General features: G+C 47.8%; 1 protein-coding gene across 12 annotated transcripts in view; it reads right to left on the reverse strand.

Annotated features, from left to right (window-relative positions):
• The window catches only part of cntn1b (contactin 1b), a 903,199-nt gene that overhangs the window by 402,008 nt on the left and 484,718 nt on the right, over window positions 1-16,473 (reverse strand). For all 12 annotated transcript variants that reach the window (XM_038780269.1, XM_038780265.1, XM_038780278.1 and 9 more), the window contains 3 exons: window positions 16,306-16,456; window positions 11,697-11,824; window positions 6,550-6,725 (listed from right to left, as the gene is read on the reverse strand). In XM_038780269.1, coding sequence (XP_038636197.1) covers window positions 6,550-6,725; window positions 11,697-11,824; window positions 16,306-16,456 — 455 coding nt within the window. The remainder of the gene's footprint in view (window positions 1-6,549; window positions 6,726-11,696; window positions 11,825-16,305; window positions 16,457-16,473) is intronic.

Consider the following 16,473-nt stretch of genomic DNA (forward strand, 5'->3'; position numbering starts at 1 on the left):
AAGGAGTGCGTAAAAGGAGAAGGGAGAGGTGGAGAATGTAGAGAGAGATTTCCTGGATTTTGAGCTTGGACAGTTTCCAATGGATGTGGGAGCTCCATAGGAGTGCGGAGTTGGAGGAACGGTGCATTTCAGGAGCGACATAACACAGCCGAGTACATCTCCGCCAATTCCCACACAACCCGGCACTGCAGCCTCTCTGACTGAGAAGGGGGTGAGGCTGGCCAGTCCACTTCAGCTGCTCCTTTTACTCCTTCAGTCTGTGCCAGATTAGAGCTGACGTTTCAGAGGCAAAGGAGTAGATTCCTAACCCGCTTCAACCACATCGCTACATTTTACAAGGAGTAAATTAAAAGCTGCTTTCATTGCTCAGCATCTTGATCAAGGGTAAAATCTAGATTAGATGCTGCGATATGAGTTACATTGCATATACTTATTCCACTTCCTATTCACAATATTTCTAGCAAAAATAAAGATGTCACATCTGCCTTACAGGGGGCGTTTCCCCAGTTGTCGGCAGATATTGTCAATTTATCTACACTCCATTTCTGGTGGTCTAACCCTTGCGACTGTAATACAAAAAAATGAAGATCTTATTTTTGTTTCCTGTGGTAAGGTGATGAAGCAAAACAAATGGAGATGTCTGCTCAGGTGACTTTTCATGAAAGGTTGTCTTGTGGAAATTCTGTGAAACAATCGGCATTGCGATGTGCAGAACTGTGACTAATGGAAATTCCATTGTACCATTCAGGCTGAGAGCTGATCTCTCCGACTGTGCTGTTTTTTTTTATAAATTTAGTGTACCCAATCATTTTTCCAATTAAGGGGCAATTTAGCGTTGTCAATCCACCTAGCTTGCACATTTTTGGGTTGTGGGGGCGAAACCCACGCAGACACGGGGAGAATGTGCAAACTCCACACGGACAGTGACCCAGAGCCGGGATCGAACCTGGGACCTCAGCGCCGTGAGACGGTTGTGCTAACCACTAGGCCACCGTGCTGCCCCTCGACTGTGCTGTTAACGGAATGCACCAACACATCAGTGTAGACATCCTGCCATTTATCACTACCCCCATCCACACCTCAGACAGATCATGGCTCCTGGCCTCCCTCTACTGGTTGCTTGTGAAAGATCGCACAGCTGCGAAGCATTTTAGGATATCTTGCAAGAGGCGAAAGGTGTCACAGATTGGAAGCATCAAACAATTCCTTCATCATCTCTGGATCAAAAACCTTGGACTCCCACCCTGCAGCAGGAGAGGATATCTTCACTTCCACAGACTGCGGGGAGGGAGACGGGGGTTCAAGGTGGCAGCTCACTACCATCTTGTCAGGGGCACCGAGGGACAGGCAGCAAACGCCAACACTTGGCAATATCCACATTCTGGGAATAAATTAAGTAAATTAGATGTAAGTTCTTTCTGGCCTCCATTAGGGTAAAACTGTTGATCCCGTGCTCCCAGCAACAAGATACACCCGGGGAGAACGAGATGGAAAGTTCAGCACTGGAATGGTGCTCGTGTCCACTCTGACCTCTGTTCACTTTGAACACAGCGTCAAAAGTGCAGCATCCATGAACTCAACAGCTTCAGTACAAAGTGTCTGCTGCAGAAGCTAAGCAATCGCCAATACTTATCTAGATGTATGGAAACAGCACCATCTGCTGGCATCTGCGAGCACTGATTGACTGAGAAAATATCACATTGTAAATCAGGCGTTGCGAGCTGGAAAGCATTGGGAGCAGGGTGGAGACTGTGGGACTGATGTTCTAGCCCATCAAAGGGAGAGCAAGGGTTTCACTTTTTCTAAATCCATGGGACTGGTTTAGCACAGGGCTAAAGAGCTGGCTTTTAAAGCATACCAAGGCAGGCCAGCAGCACGGTTCAATTCCCGTGCCAGCCACCCCGAAAAGGCGCCGGAATGTGGTGACTAGCGGCTTTTCACAGTGTCTTCATTTGAAGCCTACTTGTAACAATAAGTGATTTCCATTCATTTCAGTGTTTTTCCTAACAGAGAATGAAGAGCCTGCATTTTAATCGCACCTCCGCACATCTTCAGAATGCCCCAAAGTGCTTTACCGTCAATTAAGTCCTTTTTTTTGTCAGTGTTGCAATGTAGCATTTCCAAAGAGACCAGGGTGTTCCTCAACTCAAGTGCAATTCACAAGTAGCACTCTCAATAAAGAGCCAAACATGAACTGGCTAAGGGCTAAGTGCTCGGAAGTGGAATTAGGGCAGGTTTTTGATGACTGGTACAGACATGATAGGCCAAAGGGTTAGGACGATGTTAAAGATTTTAATACTGCGTTAGTAATAAGGTTTGTTTTAATATGCCATTGTTGTTTTATGCTGCTTCGGATAACACAGGCTGCTACTTGATGCAGTTTTAACTAAAGGATGCTCCAGACTCTGAAATGAGTTCAACGTGTTTATTGAACTATTAACACAGTTCTCAAATGAGTTTGACTCTCTGCTAATCTAACTGTAGTAACTCAGTCTAACTGTACCAGCTTGCTCTAAGCCACGTGCTGGGGTATGATGCTGCTGATCAACCCTGTCTAACTCTCTAGATGTCTGGCTGTGGAAAGAGGCAGGCCGTGAGTGCCTCATCCCTTTTATGGTGTTTATGTCATGCCCCCTTGTGGTGATGCCACCTCTGAGTGTCCTGACTCACCATTGGTTGTGTCCTATTCTGAGTGTTCATTGGTTGCATGTTTGCATATCATGACAGCCATAACCCTATTTCTTTGTGAAATATCTGCTGGGGTGAGATATCGTCCCCTCACAGTCTTACAAAATTTAAATAAAACATTGCGGTTTCTCACCAGTATCCTAGCCACTGTTGGGCCTGATCTGAGATCGTAAGAATGGTTTGATGCCTGCCTGTTGGGAGCACCGCGGGAGACACATAATGAGATCTTGCTGCTGAATTAAAGTGCTGAAGAAAATAGTCTTGAAACTGTGGAGCTGAAGCAGTGGGGCAAAGTTGTTGACGTTTGAGCAGAATGGGTCAAATACCTTGCGATTGGTCGTTTAGTCGCTTGCCTGCACTGCCTGCTCCAATCGGCAAGACATCAGCAAGCTTGGTCACTGCTACTGTCTTCTTTTGGGATTCTCCCTCCAGAGCCAGTTCACACTTCCAGGCAGTGTGGTATTGGGCACCGCACCCGCCTCCAGCCCAGTTAGTGGCCTTGCATTTTAAAATAGCATTGCATCAACAACTCAGGTCTGGACCAGTTGTTTGCAGTCATCTTGAAATGGTGCCGTCATCTTACATCAGCTGATCATCACTTTGCTTCAAAAATCATTTGGCTGCATTTTCTGGACTCAATTTTCATTCTTCTCGGAGTTCCCGAGAGAAAGCATGAAGAGAGAAATTAGACTTTGGTTTCCTGCTTCACTGCTTGACAGAGGGCCTATGGAAGCTGCTCCATCCTTAAAGGGGACACAACATTCTCTCTGTCCCTTGGGGGCCAGGTGGGTAGATATGCATCGCTTGATGTCCAGCGACTGGTTGGGTGGCGAGGGGGGGGGAGGGCTTCATTCACTGCCCTGGGGTGCAGGAAGGGGAATAAGATCAGCTCCCGACCATTAACCAGGGATGGGAATTGCGCGAGCGAACATCAGGTAATCAGAGCCTGTCAAAGCAGCAAGTACACGAGGAGGAGGAGGGGCTAACAATGAAGCCAATTCCTGTACACTAATCGCCGACATGCCTCACTCAGCAAAGATCAATCTCCTGATGTTGTTGAGAACAATACTGGCAATTTGTGGGTTGGCACAGGAAAAAAAATTAACTATCAAAAGACCAACAGATTTACTAACGCCCAGGGGCATTCAACAACCCCCGATGCCATCAGATGCGTAATCTCCCTCATCCCCCATTCAACCAAAGCCCCAAGCTTTCATTCCATTGCAGAGCCAAATCGAATGGCCCTGTTCATGGTGCCAAGCTCCAGGATCCTCTGCCAACCCCACAGTGGAGTGTACCTGCAAAAGGAATTATGGCCTTAAAGGAGCAGCTTTGGTAGTCCAGTTAGTCTTTTGAATGTCCGGCAGCCAGTGCCGTGCTCCATACAACAGCAGAATAATACACTTCCTGTCACATGATATAATGACCTGCTCATTATCAAATAGATACAACAAAATACTATGAGTAATGCAGAAGGGAGAAATGAAAATGAAATGAAATAAAAATGAAAATCGCTTATTGTCACGAGTAGGCTTCAATGAAGTTACTGTGAAAAGCCCCTAGTCGCCACATTCCGGCACCTGTCCAGGGAGATGGTTGCAGATGGAGAGAACCGAATACTGCTTACAGCTCAGACACAATAAATAAGCAAAATTACGAGAGCATAAGATACCCTCTCACACAAACAATTAATCCCACATATAGGGCGTGATTCTCCGCACCCGCGAGAAATCGTGAGGCGTCAAAAACCGGCGGGTTTGACGCCAGCCTCCGCCCCCCCCCCCCGACCGGGAACCGATTCTGGTCCCCGGTCGGGGCTAGCATGCCGCCGCCGTGAACTCCGGCATCGCGGGCTTAACGAATTTCGTTAAGCCCGCTAGCCAGAGTTAGCGACGGCTGACGCATCAGATGACGTCAGCCGCGCATGCGCGGATTGGACGACTCCAACCCGCGTATGCGCGGATGACGTCATCACGCATTTGCGTGAAACCCGCGCATGCGCGGGCCGGTATGCCCCTCAGCCGCCCCGCGAATGGATACAGCAGGGCGGCGGAAGGATAAAGAGTGCGCGGGGAAAGTACCCGCTGCCCGCGATCGGTGGGCACCGATCGCGGGCCCATGGCACCCTTGGCACGGCCGTGGTACTGCCGTGCCAATCGGTGCCATGGTTCCCCAGATCGGGACTTTACGGCCGTTTTTACGAACGGTCAGACCAGTGTAATTTACGTTCATAAAAACGGTCGTAAAGGCCTTGGAAATCGGCCCATCGGCCAGGGGTGAATCGCTGCTCGCCGTAAAAAAACGGCGGGCAGCGATTCGTGTTGGGAGGCGGGCGTGGGGGGGGAGAATAGCGGGAGGGCGTCGGACCAGCGTGGCCGTAAAAATTTACGCCGCCCGCTATTCTCCGCCCGTCGTGAGTGCGGAGAATTCCGCCCATAGTATTTTCATCTGAACACTGGACGGGATCAGGCACAGATCCCCTTGAAATTGCCCACATAGTTCACCAGTAACAAAATACTCACGAGTCTATGTGGAAATGGAAACCCATTAACAGAACCAGCTGTAAAATGCCAGCTACGGCTGGTAGCACCTGTCCAACAGTGATGCCACTGGAATATTACAGCAGGATCTCCCTTAGAGACACACATAGAATCCCTACAGTGTCAAAGGAGGCCATTCGGCCCATCGAGGCTGCATCGACCTTATGAAAGAGCACCCTGCCTAGGCCCACTCCCCCACTCATCTTCATAACCTGCACATGTTTGGACCCTAATGGATAATTTAGTGTGACCAATCCACCTAACCTGCACATCTTTGGACTGTGGGAGGAAACCAGAGCATCCGAGGAAACCCACGCAGACACAGAGAGAAGGCACAAACTTCGCACAGTCACTCAAGGTTGGAATTGAACTGGGTCCCTGGCGCTGTGAGGCAGCAGCGCTCACCACTGTGTCACCACGGGAGGAACTTTCAAATGGTAGCTGGAGGTGAGAAGGTGGGACCTGTAGCCCGGCAGGGACTCTGACAGCTGGAGTGGGTGTCACTGAAAACATGGTGGCAGCAGTCCACCTCTGGATTCACTGGTCAATCAGGGAGGACAGGTAAACGTCAAGCTCAATCTATCAAAGGAAAGATTTCTAAATAAAGGGAACCTGGTATGTGTTACAATGGACCAAGTGTTTTTTTTTGAGATTGCAGTAATGACAGGAACAGAGAGGAGACTCAGTGCTATTTTTTTAGGAATTTAACTCCTTGGAAGCACCCAAGTCTGCCTGGGAAAGTTCTCCTGCTCCCAGTTACCCACACAGCACAACAGAAACAGCAGAGGGTGCAAAGAAAGTGCAGAGGAATTGTAAATTGGAAGTGGTAAAACAGGACCAAATGTTCAAGACGAGGAAACACAGCAGTTAAGGGCCACAAAATGATTTTTCACTCATGCCTGTGAACATATGAACATAGGAAGGAAAACAAGAGTTAGTTTGCACAGTTTGACCCAAACGCACGATGATGTGTGGAGAATCCTGACTGGACACCTATCAGTAGCCATGTATTTTCCTCAGAAAGGCAACTTAAAACAACAGAAAACATATCCTGGGCTAAATATGGACCGAAGAAACCTTGGAAAATCTTTCTCCGGTTCCTTCAGGAAATTAAAACCAGTCCAGTTGGACGTTGCCTGCGGGAACATTAAATCCTAATTGTAATTGCTCAAACATTAATGGGTCATGTTCTGGCACTGGATGCAAGATAGTTGACCTGATCTTCAATTATTGTTCTGACATGTGATGAGAACATTGTTCACGTGTTCAGATATGTATTAGCCATGGGCAGTGATTTTGGTCATGACCTCGGGTCACTCACCAGTACATTGCGGTCCATGTAGTCCTTCTCTTTCTCAAAGTCAATGGGGTAGCCATTGGTCGACCAGATGAAGGTTAGGTCCAGCGTGGGATCGCGGAATGCATGGCACTCCATTGTGCCATTTTCGCCCATGGTGATATCGATGTTTGATGGCTCCAGGGTGATTTTGGTGGGCTCTGAAACGACACAGCGAGGAACAAAATCGCATTTACAACATCTCAACATCTTGAAACGAAGCACGAAGCAGCCCAAAAAAAACATTGCTGCGTGTAAGTGCCATGTACCAGCCTCCCCGAACATATGTCGGAATGTGGCGACTAGGGGCTTTTCACAGTAACTTCATTTGAAGCTTACTTGTGACAATAAGCAATTTTCATTTAATTTCATTCTTGGAGGCAGTTCTCGATAACTGCAGGCAAACGCGGGCGGCATTAACCTGAGGTTACAAGGATGCGAGCTGTGCTGAAGGGGCGACGTGACAGATATCCTCACCATCCCTGCGACAGGATTGAGAGAAATGGGTGAAAAATGTTGGCTGGGATAGACTGAGCGAGAGCGATAGGTTTATGAACAAACTCACATTTGTCCTCTGAAACACCGCATTGGCAGCACATTGCTTTTGAATGCTGTCTGTGCCAATAGGGAATCTGTGCACAGCAAGACCCCACAAACAGCTACTGAGTGGCTAGTTAAACAGTGCTTATGGTTGATGGAGAAATATTGTCCAGGATACCGGGGAAACTCCCAGCTCTTGAAATAATGCCATGGGAGTTTTTACATCCATCTGAGCGGGCAGACACAGCTTCAGTTAAAAGATGTGGGACTACCAGACAAGGCCCAGGTGGTCTTACCCAGAGAGACTTTCCCAGATTAAATATCCTCTACGAGGCAAAATATAATTATAGAATCCCTACAGTTCAGGAGGCCATTTGGCCCACTGAGTCTGCACAGACCCTCTGAAAGAGCACTCCACCCAAGCCCAGTACCCTGCCCTATCCCCATGACCCCCTAACCTAACCTTCAGACACTAAAGGATAATTTAGCATGGCCAATCCACTCTCACAAACTTCTACAGATGTACCATAGAGAGCATCCTATCCGGCTGCATCACAGCCTGGTCTGGCAACTGCTCAGCCCAAGATCGCAAGAAACTGCAGAGTGTGGTGAACTCAGCCCAACGCATCACACAAGCTTGCCACCCTGACATTGATTCTGTATACACCTCCCGCTGTCTCAGGAAGGCAGACAGCATTATCAGAGACCCCTCACACCCAGGCTTTGCCCTCTTCCAGAATCTTCCATCAGGCAGAAGATACAGAAGTCTGAAGACCCGCACATCCAGACATAGGAACAGCTTCTTCCCCACATCTACAAGACTCCTCAATGACTCTCCCTTGAACTGATCTGTTCCCTGTAAGAACACTATTCTCGACGCCCTATGCTGTTCTTGTTTGGCCTTGTTCCCCACTATAACCAATCACTATTTGTTGATGTACCATTGTTAATGTTCTTTGTCAATTATTCTTTTGTCTCCTATGTACGTACTGTGTACGTTCCCTTGGCCGCAGAAAAATACTTTTCACTGTACTTCGGTACATATGACAATAAATATCAATCAATCAATGTTGTGTGTTTCTGCATAATTGGGAAACGGCAGTAAGGAATTTTTACAGCATGAATCTCAAACCAACTCAGAGTTATTACTGGCAAAGAAAGGCTAAGCACACTGCATTTGTATAGTGCCTTTAACATGCCAATCCAAGGAAAGTGATACGAGGAAACATGATGATTAGCCTCATCAAAGAGGTAGGTATTGAGCAGGACAAGAAAGGAAAAGAGGGGTTGAAGGAGGGAATACAAATCTTGGGATCTAAACAGCTGAAGGCTCAGATGCTAATAGTGGGATGAAGGCAATTGGGCATGCACACAACCATCGCGCTGGAAGACTGCAGAGTCCTTGGAGGGCTATATGGTTGGAGTAGATCACAGAGATAGGGAAAGGCAAGGCCACAGAGAGATTTGAACACAGGGATGAGAATTTTTAAATCGTGGCTTTGATGGACCGGAAGGCCAATGTAGCTATGGGGTGATGGATGAACAGGACTTGGTATGAGGGGCACCTAACAGCTGAGATGATGTTGGATGATCTTATCCAGTGGCTAATTTCTCACAAGTGCCAGCAAAATCTGGGAACACATCATATTGCTAATCTCTCACATGGATGCACTGTAGCTAACTCTATAATTTGCATAAAAGACAATTGTGTTTCTGGCAAGGAAGACAGAGGGGGGCATTTAGGAGGTGGGTAGGTAAGGAGGAAGAGATGGTGAGAGAAAGACCTGAGGAATGTGCTGAGGTGGGGTGACTGGAGTGCACCTATCAAGAAAGAACATGCTCGGAGTGAAGGGACACTTTTTTACGAATAGTGGGGTTATCAATTTGCCACATCTTTCATTGAGCTATTTTTTAAGCGTGGAAACTCTTTTCTGGAAAGGCTTTTGCCATTCTGGATCATGAATTTAACTTGATGACTCAGAAACTTCCATGAAGTGGCAATCATCGTCTGATTGCCGCTTGGCTCCTTCACACTCACTCAGGTTGGGAGGTGCACATTTCTTGCCGGATCTTGAAATGAAAATCGCTTCTTGTCACAAGTAGGCTTCAAATGAAGTTACTGTGAAAAGCCCCTAGTCGCCACATTCCGGTGCCTGTTCGGGGAGGCTGTTACGGGAATCGAACCGTGCTGCTGGCCTGCTTGGTCTGGTTTCAAAGCCAGCGATTTAGCCCTGTGCTAAACAGCCCCAGTGCCTCTTCCGTGCCTGGCTGAGAGTTAATGCGCAGCGCAATGTGTCAGGTACGCTGGGGGGGGGGGGGGAGGGGGGGGTGAAGCGGAGGGATGGGGGGAGGAGAGAGCTGGGGGGTTGCATAGTTGCGGGGGTGTCATGCGGTGAAGGGGAAGTGCACTGGTCGGAGGAGGGGTTGTCGGTAGCGTAGTCGAGGGTCCAGCGGGAAAGTAGTGTTATGTGAGAGTACCTTTAAGAAATGGGTGTTTATGAAATGTACCTTTAAGAAATAGGTGTTTATCAGTGATGTCAGAGTGTGGATGGAGCTTAAGAAATGTGCCTTTAAGAAATGGGTGTTTATCAGTGATGTCAGAGTGTGGATGGAGCTTAAGAAATGTACCTTGCAGAAATGGGTGTTTATCAGTCATGTCAGAGTGTGGATGGAGCTGGGCTGTCTGTCAGTTTTTTACTTTCGTTTTAGACTGTTTGCTGCAGGGTGTGTTGTAGTTTTGTTTTCAGTGTTGGAGCTGAAGCCAGACAGAGCAGGTGTACTGTTGTTCCAACTGCCATGAAAAGATTATCTCTTGATCATTTGGTGAATTCAGAATTATAAATGTTCTCAGTAGTGAATGTAAACCTAATGTGCTTCTGCTAAAATGTATTTCTTCTGTCTTCTAGATGTTGATTGGGAATTTATTAAGGATTACTTAGTGTTGTATTCTTTGGGGGTTGTATTTGAATTGATGGTTGATAAGATGTTCACTGTATGTTTTAAAAAGGTTAACCTGAGTTCATAGAATAAACATTGCTTTGCTTTAAAAAAATACTTTTCCATTTCTGCTGTACCCCTCCTGTAGAGTGGGCCGTGTGCTCCCCATACCACAATCTATTAAAAGTTGTGGGTCAGGTGAACTCCATGATACACTTTGGGGTTCTCTACACCCTGGCCCATAACAGTAGTCATGGGGGTTTGGTGGGATGGAGAAGGGGCATGGGTCATGATGTTCAGTACTCCGGTTACCCAGGAGTTAGAAGTGTTTTTTTATAATCCTAACTTTCCTGAGTATCTATTGTCCTTAGACTCAGAACCATCCAAAATCCCAGACTTAAATCAGAGTATCCAATGTTTCCAGGTGCCAGGGGAATTGTCCATAAGAAGGTTCAACTTTCCAGGCAATTTCCATGCAGTCCTTGCCTGGGGACGTCCTGGTGATGTCCCCCCAGTGCACCATCTAGGGTACCTCCAGGAGGGCACCCACCCTCCTGGGGAACGGAACAGAAGGTCTGGATCAATGTTAGGGCACAGGTTGTTCTAGGTGAGCTTTGGGTTCTCCACTTCACAAGTTCGACGTACGATCCTCAGGAAAGTGCTCTTATCAGGGAGCACCTTGAGCCCTTGCAGCATCAAGACACTGGGCAAGATGCTTGAGCCCTGGAGAGGTTGAGAACAACCCAGAGACTGATTGCTAACATCAGAGGAATTAAATGTACAGAAAGACCTTCGAAGAAAGAGGCATCTAACAGTCTCATCAGTGGTGTGGATAAGATGGTAGAGGAAAAACAGACCTGGGACACAAATTCAAGTTCCGTTTGTTTTTGTTGAAATAAGCAAAAATGGAATGTTAGGCTGGTTAACTGTTACTGCTAGTTAGACCATGAATGGATATACCATCCTCCCCGGACAGGCACCGGAATGTGGCGACTAGGGGCTTTTCACAGTAACTTCATTGAAGCCTACTCGTGACAATAAGCGATTTTCATATAGTTCTGGGCATGACACATTAAATACTGATAGCAGTGCAGCAGGTTCATTAGACCATTACGAGGGTTCCAAGGTTTGAATTATGAGGAGAGGTCACACAAATTAGGCTTGTATTCCCTGAAATATAGAAGGTTAAGGGATGATTTGATTGTGTGCTTTTTTAAAGAATTTTGAAAGGAATTCATGGGGTGGATGGAGAGAAACCTTTTCCATTGGTAAACACATGGATTGTGACCTTAAAATGAAGCTGGGCCCACATAGGGGAGACGTTCCCTTTACTCTATTGGCTTCATTTCAAACCCTTCATTGGATTCTGCTTCTGAATTCCTCCCAACTCTACATGCACTTCAATCTAAATTTGCACCAGTTTGAATTTGTCTCGGAGTTATGTATCAGAAAGTAGCAGATTCCCAAAATCTTTTATGAACTGACCCTTGCGCCAGTTCAGCCTTCCGGTTGGGTATTAGCTTAAGGGGACATTGTGCCATTAGCAGATAAGGAAATTTCAGAGATGCTTCGATGTTTCAGCGAAAGACATCCAATAACAATTTTTCATTCACAATAAAAGATCCAAGGTCTGGAGTTGAAAACTCCATTCCTACCTTTCACAGAAAGAGTGCCAGTGCTGTTTGCTTTTCCTCTGTTGTTCTCTGCGAAGCAGGTATAGTTTCCCTCATCAGCCTTAGACAGATCGCGAATCTCCAGAGTGCCATTGAACCCAATGGACATCCTAGAAGAAATGGAGTGCATGACAAATGACGAAGTTAAGACTATGGGGAATTGATGGTGCAGAAACCAACTGGTCTATGACAGTGTTTGTGCTCTACGCAAAACTTCTCCCATTCTACATCATCTGACCCAATCAGCATATTTTTCTAATCCTTTCTCCCCCATGAACCGAACAAGTTTCCCATTAAATGAACCAATAAGGGAGAGAAAAAAAAAAATCAAGCATCCCTTTTGAAGAATAAATTGAAAACATCACCCCATCTGTGGCATTAAGCTTGGGTCATTTTTACACTAGCCCCCGAAAATGGGCAGGGGGCACACGTGATTCACCCACGCACATTCCTTGTGATTCTAACAGCAAGCAAATTTCCTGCTGACTGCAAACCTACATAATAATCGTGTGCAGTCCCGTGCTGAATGTGCTGTCTAGCAGCTGCACATCTCAGCAAAGGTTCCAAGATCGTACAAGGCTAGTGTGAATTAAAATTAGCCTACATTGCTGAAAGTCAGCCTGAATCTCTTAAAGGGGTGGTGCATTCAGCTTAAGCATTTTCACCACGTTCACCCTATCTACATACCTGTAATTAAAAGTCTAATGATGACCACGAACTAATCGTTGATTGCCATAACAAAACAGCAAGAAGTCTGACAACACCAGGTTAAAGTCCAACAGGTTTGTTTAGAATCACTAACTTTCGGAGCACCTGAGGAAGGAGCAGTGTTCCGAAAGCTAGTGATTTGAAACAAACCTGTTGGACTTTAACCTGGTGTTGTAAGACTTCTTACTGTGCTCACCCCAATCCAACACCGGCATCTCCACGTCATGGCCATAACAAAACACAGTTAGTTCACTAATGTCCTTTAGGGAAGCCCTCACCTGGTCTGGTCTACACGTGACTCCAGATTCACAATAATGTGACAATGCCCTCTGAAGTGGCCTAGCAAGTCACTCAGTTGTATCAAAACCGCTACAAAGTCTAGAAGGAAAGAAATCAGATGGACCAAATGACATCAACCTAGGTACTTGAAACTACAATGGCAGACCCTGCCCTGTCGACTCTGCAACTAACATCTGGGGGCCTATGCCAAAATTGGGAGAGCTGCCTCACAGACCAGTCAAGAACAGCCTGACATTCTCAAGGCATCATACCTTCCAGATAACATCCCAGACATTATTATCAGCATCCCTGGGTATGTTCTATCCCACTATTTGTTAAAAGGTATAGAAGGAGGACATGTGGTGACTGAAAAATATCACATTAGTGAGAATATTTTGAATACTCAATGACCATGCCAGCAAAATACAGCAAGAAATAATCATCATGATTCAGTAGTGCTATCCAAGTTATTTTGACGCAAGCACACACACATTGGGAGCAATTTAATGGCCTAATCGCACCCGATGTGGTGAAGGGAGGAGGCTGCTGAATCTCACAAGAGGCCTCCCACGACATTCACGATACTCGAAGCGCCTCGCGAGATTTAACGAGATCTCGCGCAATGGCGAGATCCAGATGAACATATTTAAGTGAGCCATTAGGAACATTTAAATATGTCTGTGCGATATTGACCCGGTGCCCAGGAACTAACTGCCCTGGCCTGGGAGACTGCTCTCTGGTGCCGTTTAACACAAAAGAAGATCTGGCATAACAGCACCTTGGTGGGGGGGTCTCCCAGCCTTTAGAGACCCCCGGGTGGTCAGGCTCTGGGCAGAGTGGTACATTGGAACTCCTGCTAGCACCGGGGTCCCTTGGCACTGCTGCATGGCACCTTGGCACTGCCACCCAGGCACTTCCAGGGTGCCAAGGTGGCACTGCTAGGTGGCAGGGGCACTGCCAGGGTGCCAAGGTGGCACTGCTAGGTGGCAGGGGCACTGCCAGGGTGCCATGGTGGCACTACTAGGTGGCAGGGGCACTGCCAAGGTGCCCAGGTGGCAGGTTGTTCACGCCAGGGATCGGGCCTGAGATTGCTTTGCCGATAAGTGGTGGGGTGAGGTAGGGGTCTCGCGGAACCCCCTAAGAAGCAAGTTGGGGGCAGTGGGGGAAGGTGGAGGGAGAGGCCACCACGGTGGAGTAGCTGAGGGGGGGTCGAAAGATCGAGGTGCCACTTTCGAGTTGAGCTCGTCAGTGCAGGAAATGATTTAAGTGTGGCCTCGCTGGGGGCCAGAAAAAAGTATTCCCATTAAATAGCGGTGTTCTCCGTGCTGCAGGTGCTGAAAAACACCCCACTAAAAGCGGCCAAAACGAAATTGTTTCTCTCCCGTTAAGTCACATCCATTATTTCTGTGAAGCTAAACAGTATTTTCTATTCCATCAGAATAAACATGCACAGGAATTTCCAACCAGTAGATTGGTCAGGGTTGTAATTACTACTTGTTGCTAACCACAGTAGCCTCAGAACATTCAGACTCATCATGTCTCTTCGCAGCTGATGGCAATCTACAATGACGCCTGTTGCCATGCAGTTGATAGGAGCATTGCACTGAGTGCTGTACCCCAATCAAAACACATGGTTTTCAGGAGAGCAAAGGCAAGGAAATAAAGAGAAATATTCAAAAGCCACTCTTGAGAAACCAGTACATGGCTGACAGGGTGGTCTGCACTCCAGGGGCCTGTACCTACCTTTCAACCACCACATTGCTACACCATGGCAACCTTCTCTCTGTTAGATTTTCCATGCTTCCCTCCTCCTCTGCCAAATTATGTAGCCTCCATCTCCTAAACTTGCCTCGTTACCACATCCTTTTGCCTTGTAACATAACTGCTTTTGCCATTTAATCATTTCAACCTTGTCCCAGTCCTTTGCAGTGTTTGTCCCCTCCACCCCCAGAGCATTTCCATGGCTCTGAATCTCTAACATCTTTCACTTCTGAAAAAAGTCATTCATCTAAAACGGTAACTCCCTCTTTTTCCGCAGTTGCTGCCAGGTCTGCTGAGAATGTCTGCCATTTTCTACCTTTATACTTCAGAAACCAGGGGCGGGATTCTCCCAACGGGCAGCTAAGTGCCGACGCCGGAGTAAAAACGCGAGTGTTTTACTCCGGCGTCGACGCTCGTTTCAGGACCCTATTCTGTGGCCCACAGGGGGCTTGGACGGCGCTGTAGCGGCCTACGCCACTCCGGCTGCCGATCCAGGCCTGAACCTGGTGCCGCAGGGTCCGTGCATGCGCAGCCGAGCCGGCACCAACTACCATATGCACAGTTGCCTTCTTCCCCGCTGCGGCCCCGCGCCAAATGGCGCAGGGCTACAGGAGCCGGCACGGAGCAAAGGAGGCCGGGGGGGGCAGAGAGGCCCGCCCGCCGATCAGTGGGCCCCGATAGTGGGCCAGGCCACTACAGAGGGCCACCCCCGGGGTCGGACCCGCCCTCCCTCCTACCCCCCCCCCCCGCTCCCAAAGCTGAGGTCCCGCCGACTCAGGGCATGTTAGAACGGCGCCAGCGGGATTCGGCTTTTCTTTGACGGCCGCTCGGCCCATCCCGGGACGGAGAATCGGCACAACTTGTTCGAATTCAACACTCACCTCCAACCGCCCTCTGACCTTCCAGCCTCTCCTCCCTGCTGCTTGATTTGCTCAGTGATAGACAGGGGTTCTAGTGCTCGACAGGCTGTGATCTTCCTCCCGTTAAGCCGACTGGACAGGATATCGCAAGTAACCAAGTGGAAAATCCCTCCCAAGCTCTGAAGTCAATTGATAATTTGGGGATAGAAGTTTGTCTTTGATGGTCATGCGAAGTGAGCACTATCGTAACAATCAGGCAACAAATCCTGCTTATGGTCAATTGTATTGAAGACAATGCAACTGAATGCCAGCTGGGAATATATCAAGTGGCATATTTGATGATACCCTTTTTGCTCTGCTGCCCAGGACTTACCCCAGGACATCCTTTGAGCTCCTTACATTAACAGATAATGAGTGAATCCACTGCTCATCAGTTCTACTTCCAAACAGCCACATGCTGAAGTGCATCCTCAACTGGACGCAAGAAGCTTGACGCAATCCAATCTGAATCAAAGCAACCCACTGACTGGCACCTAATCCACTACCCTAAACATTCACTCCCTCAACGGCATTATCCAAATCCACAACCTCTACGTCCAGGAAGGACAAGGGCAGCAAGTGCATGGAAACATCGCCACCTGTAAGTTCCCCTCCAAGCCACCTGACTTGGAAATTATACTGGCATGCCTTCACTGTCGCCTGGTCAAAATCCTGAAACTCCTGTGGGAAAAACACCACCACATGGACTGTGGAAGCTCTAAAGTGTGGCTGTCACCTCCTCAAGGGCAATTAGGGATGGGCAATAAATTCTGGCCTAGCCAGCAAGATCCATACCGGTGAACTAATAAAATAACAAATACAATTGTTTGGGTTGAGAAGATTGCAAGCTGCCCAGTCCATGTGCACAACTTGCAAAGTCTGGAGATCTGGATGTCACAAAGCACGGTGATCACCCCATCTGCAGGTGAATCAACTTCACTGACCTTGAATTATTCTTGATCAGCTCAGTTCCTTTACTCCACACGAAGGTTGGCTTGGGAGCAGCTTTGGGTCTGCACTCAATTAGCACTTTGCCTCCCCTGGCTCCCAACAGCTTCTTCCTTACTGGGTTCAGCCGAAAGTCTGGTTCAGAAGCTGAAGGGAAACACAGA

The sequence above is a fragment of the Scyliorhinus canicula genome, chromosome 20 (assembly GCF_902713615.1).
Source record: "Scyliorhinus canicula chromosome 20, sScyCan1.1, whole genome shotgun sequence".
NCBI classification, from domain to species: Eukaryota; Metazoa; Chordata; class Chondrichthyes; order Carcharhiniformes; family Scyliorhinidae; genus Scyliorhinus; species Scyliorhinus canicula.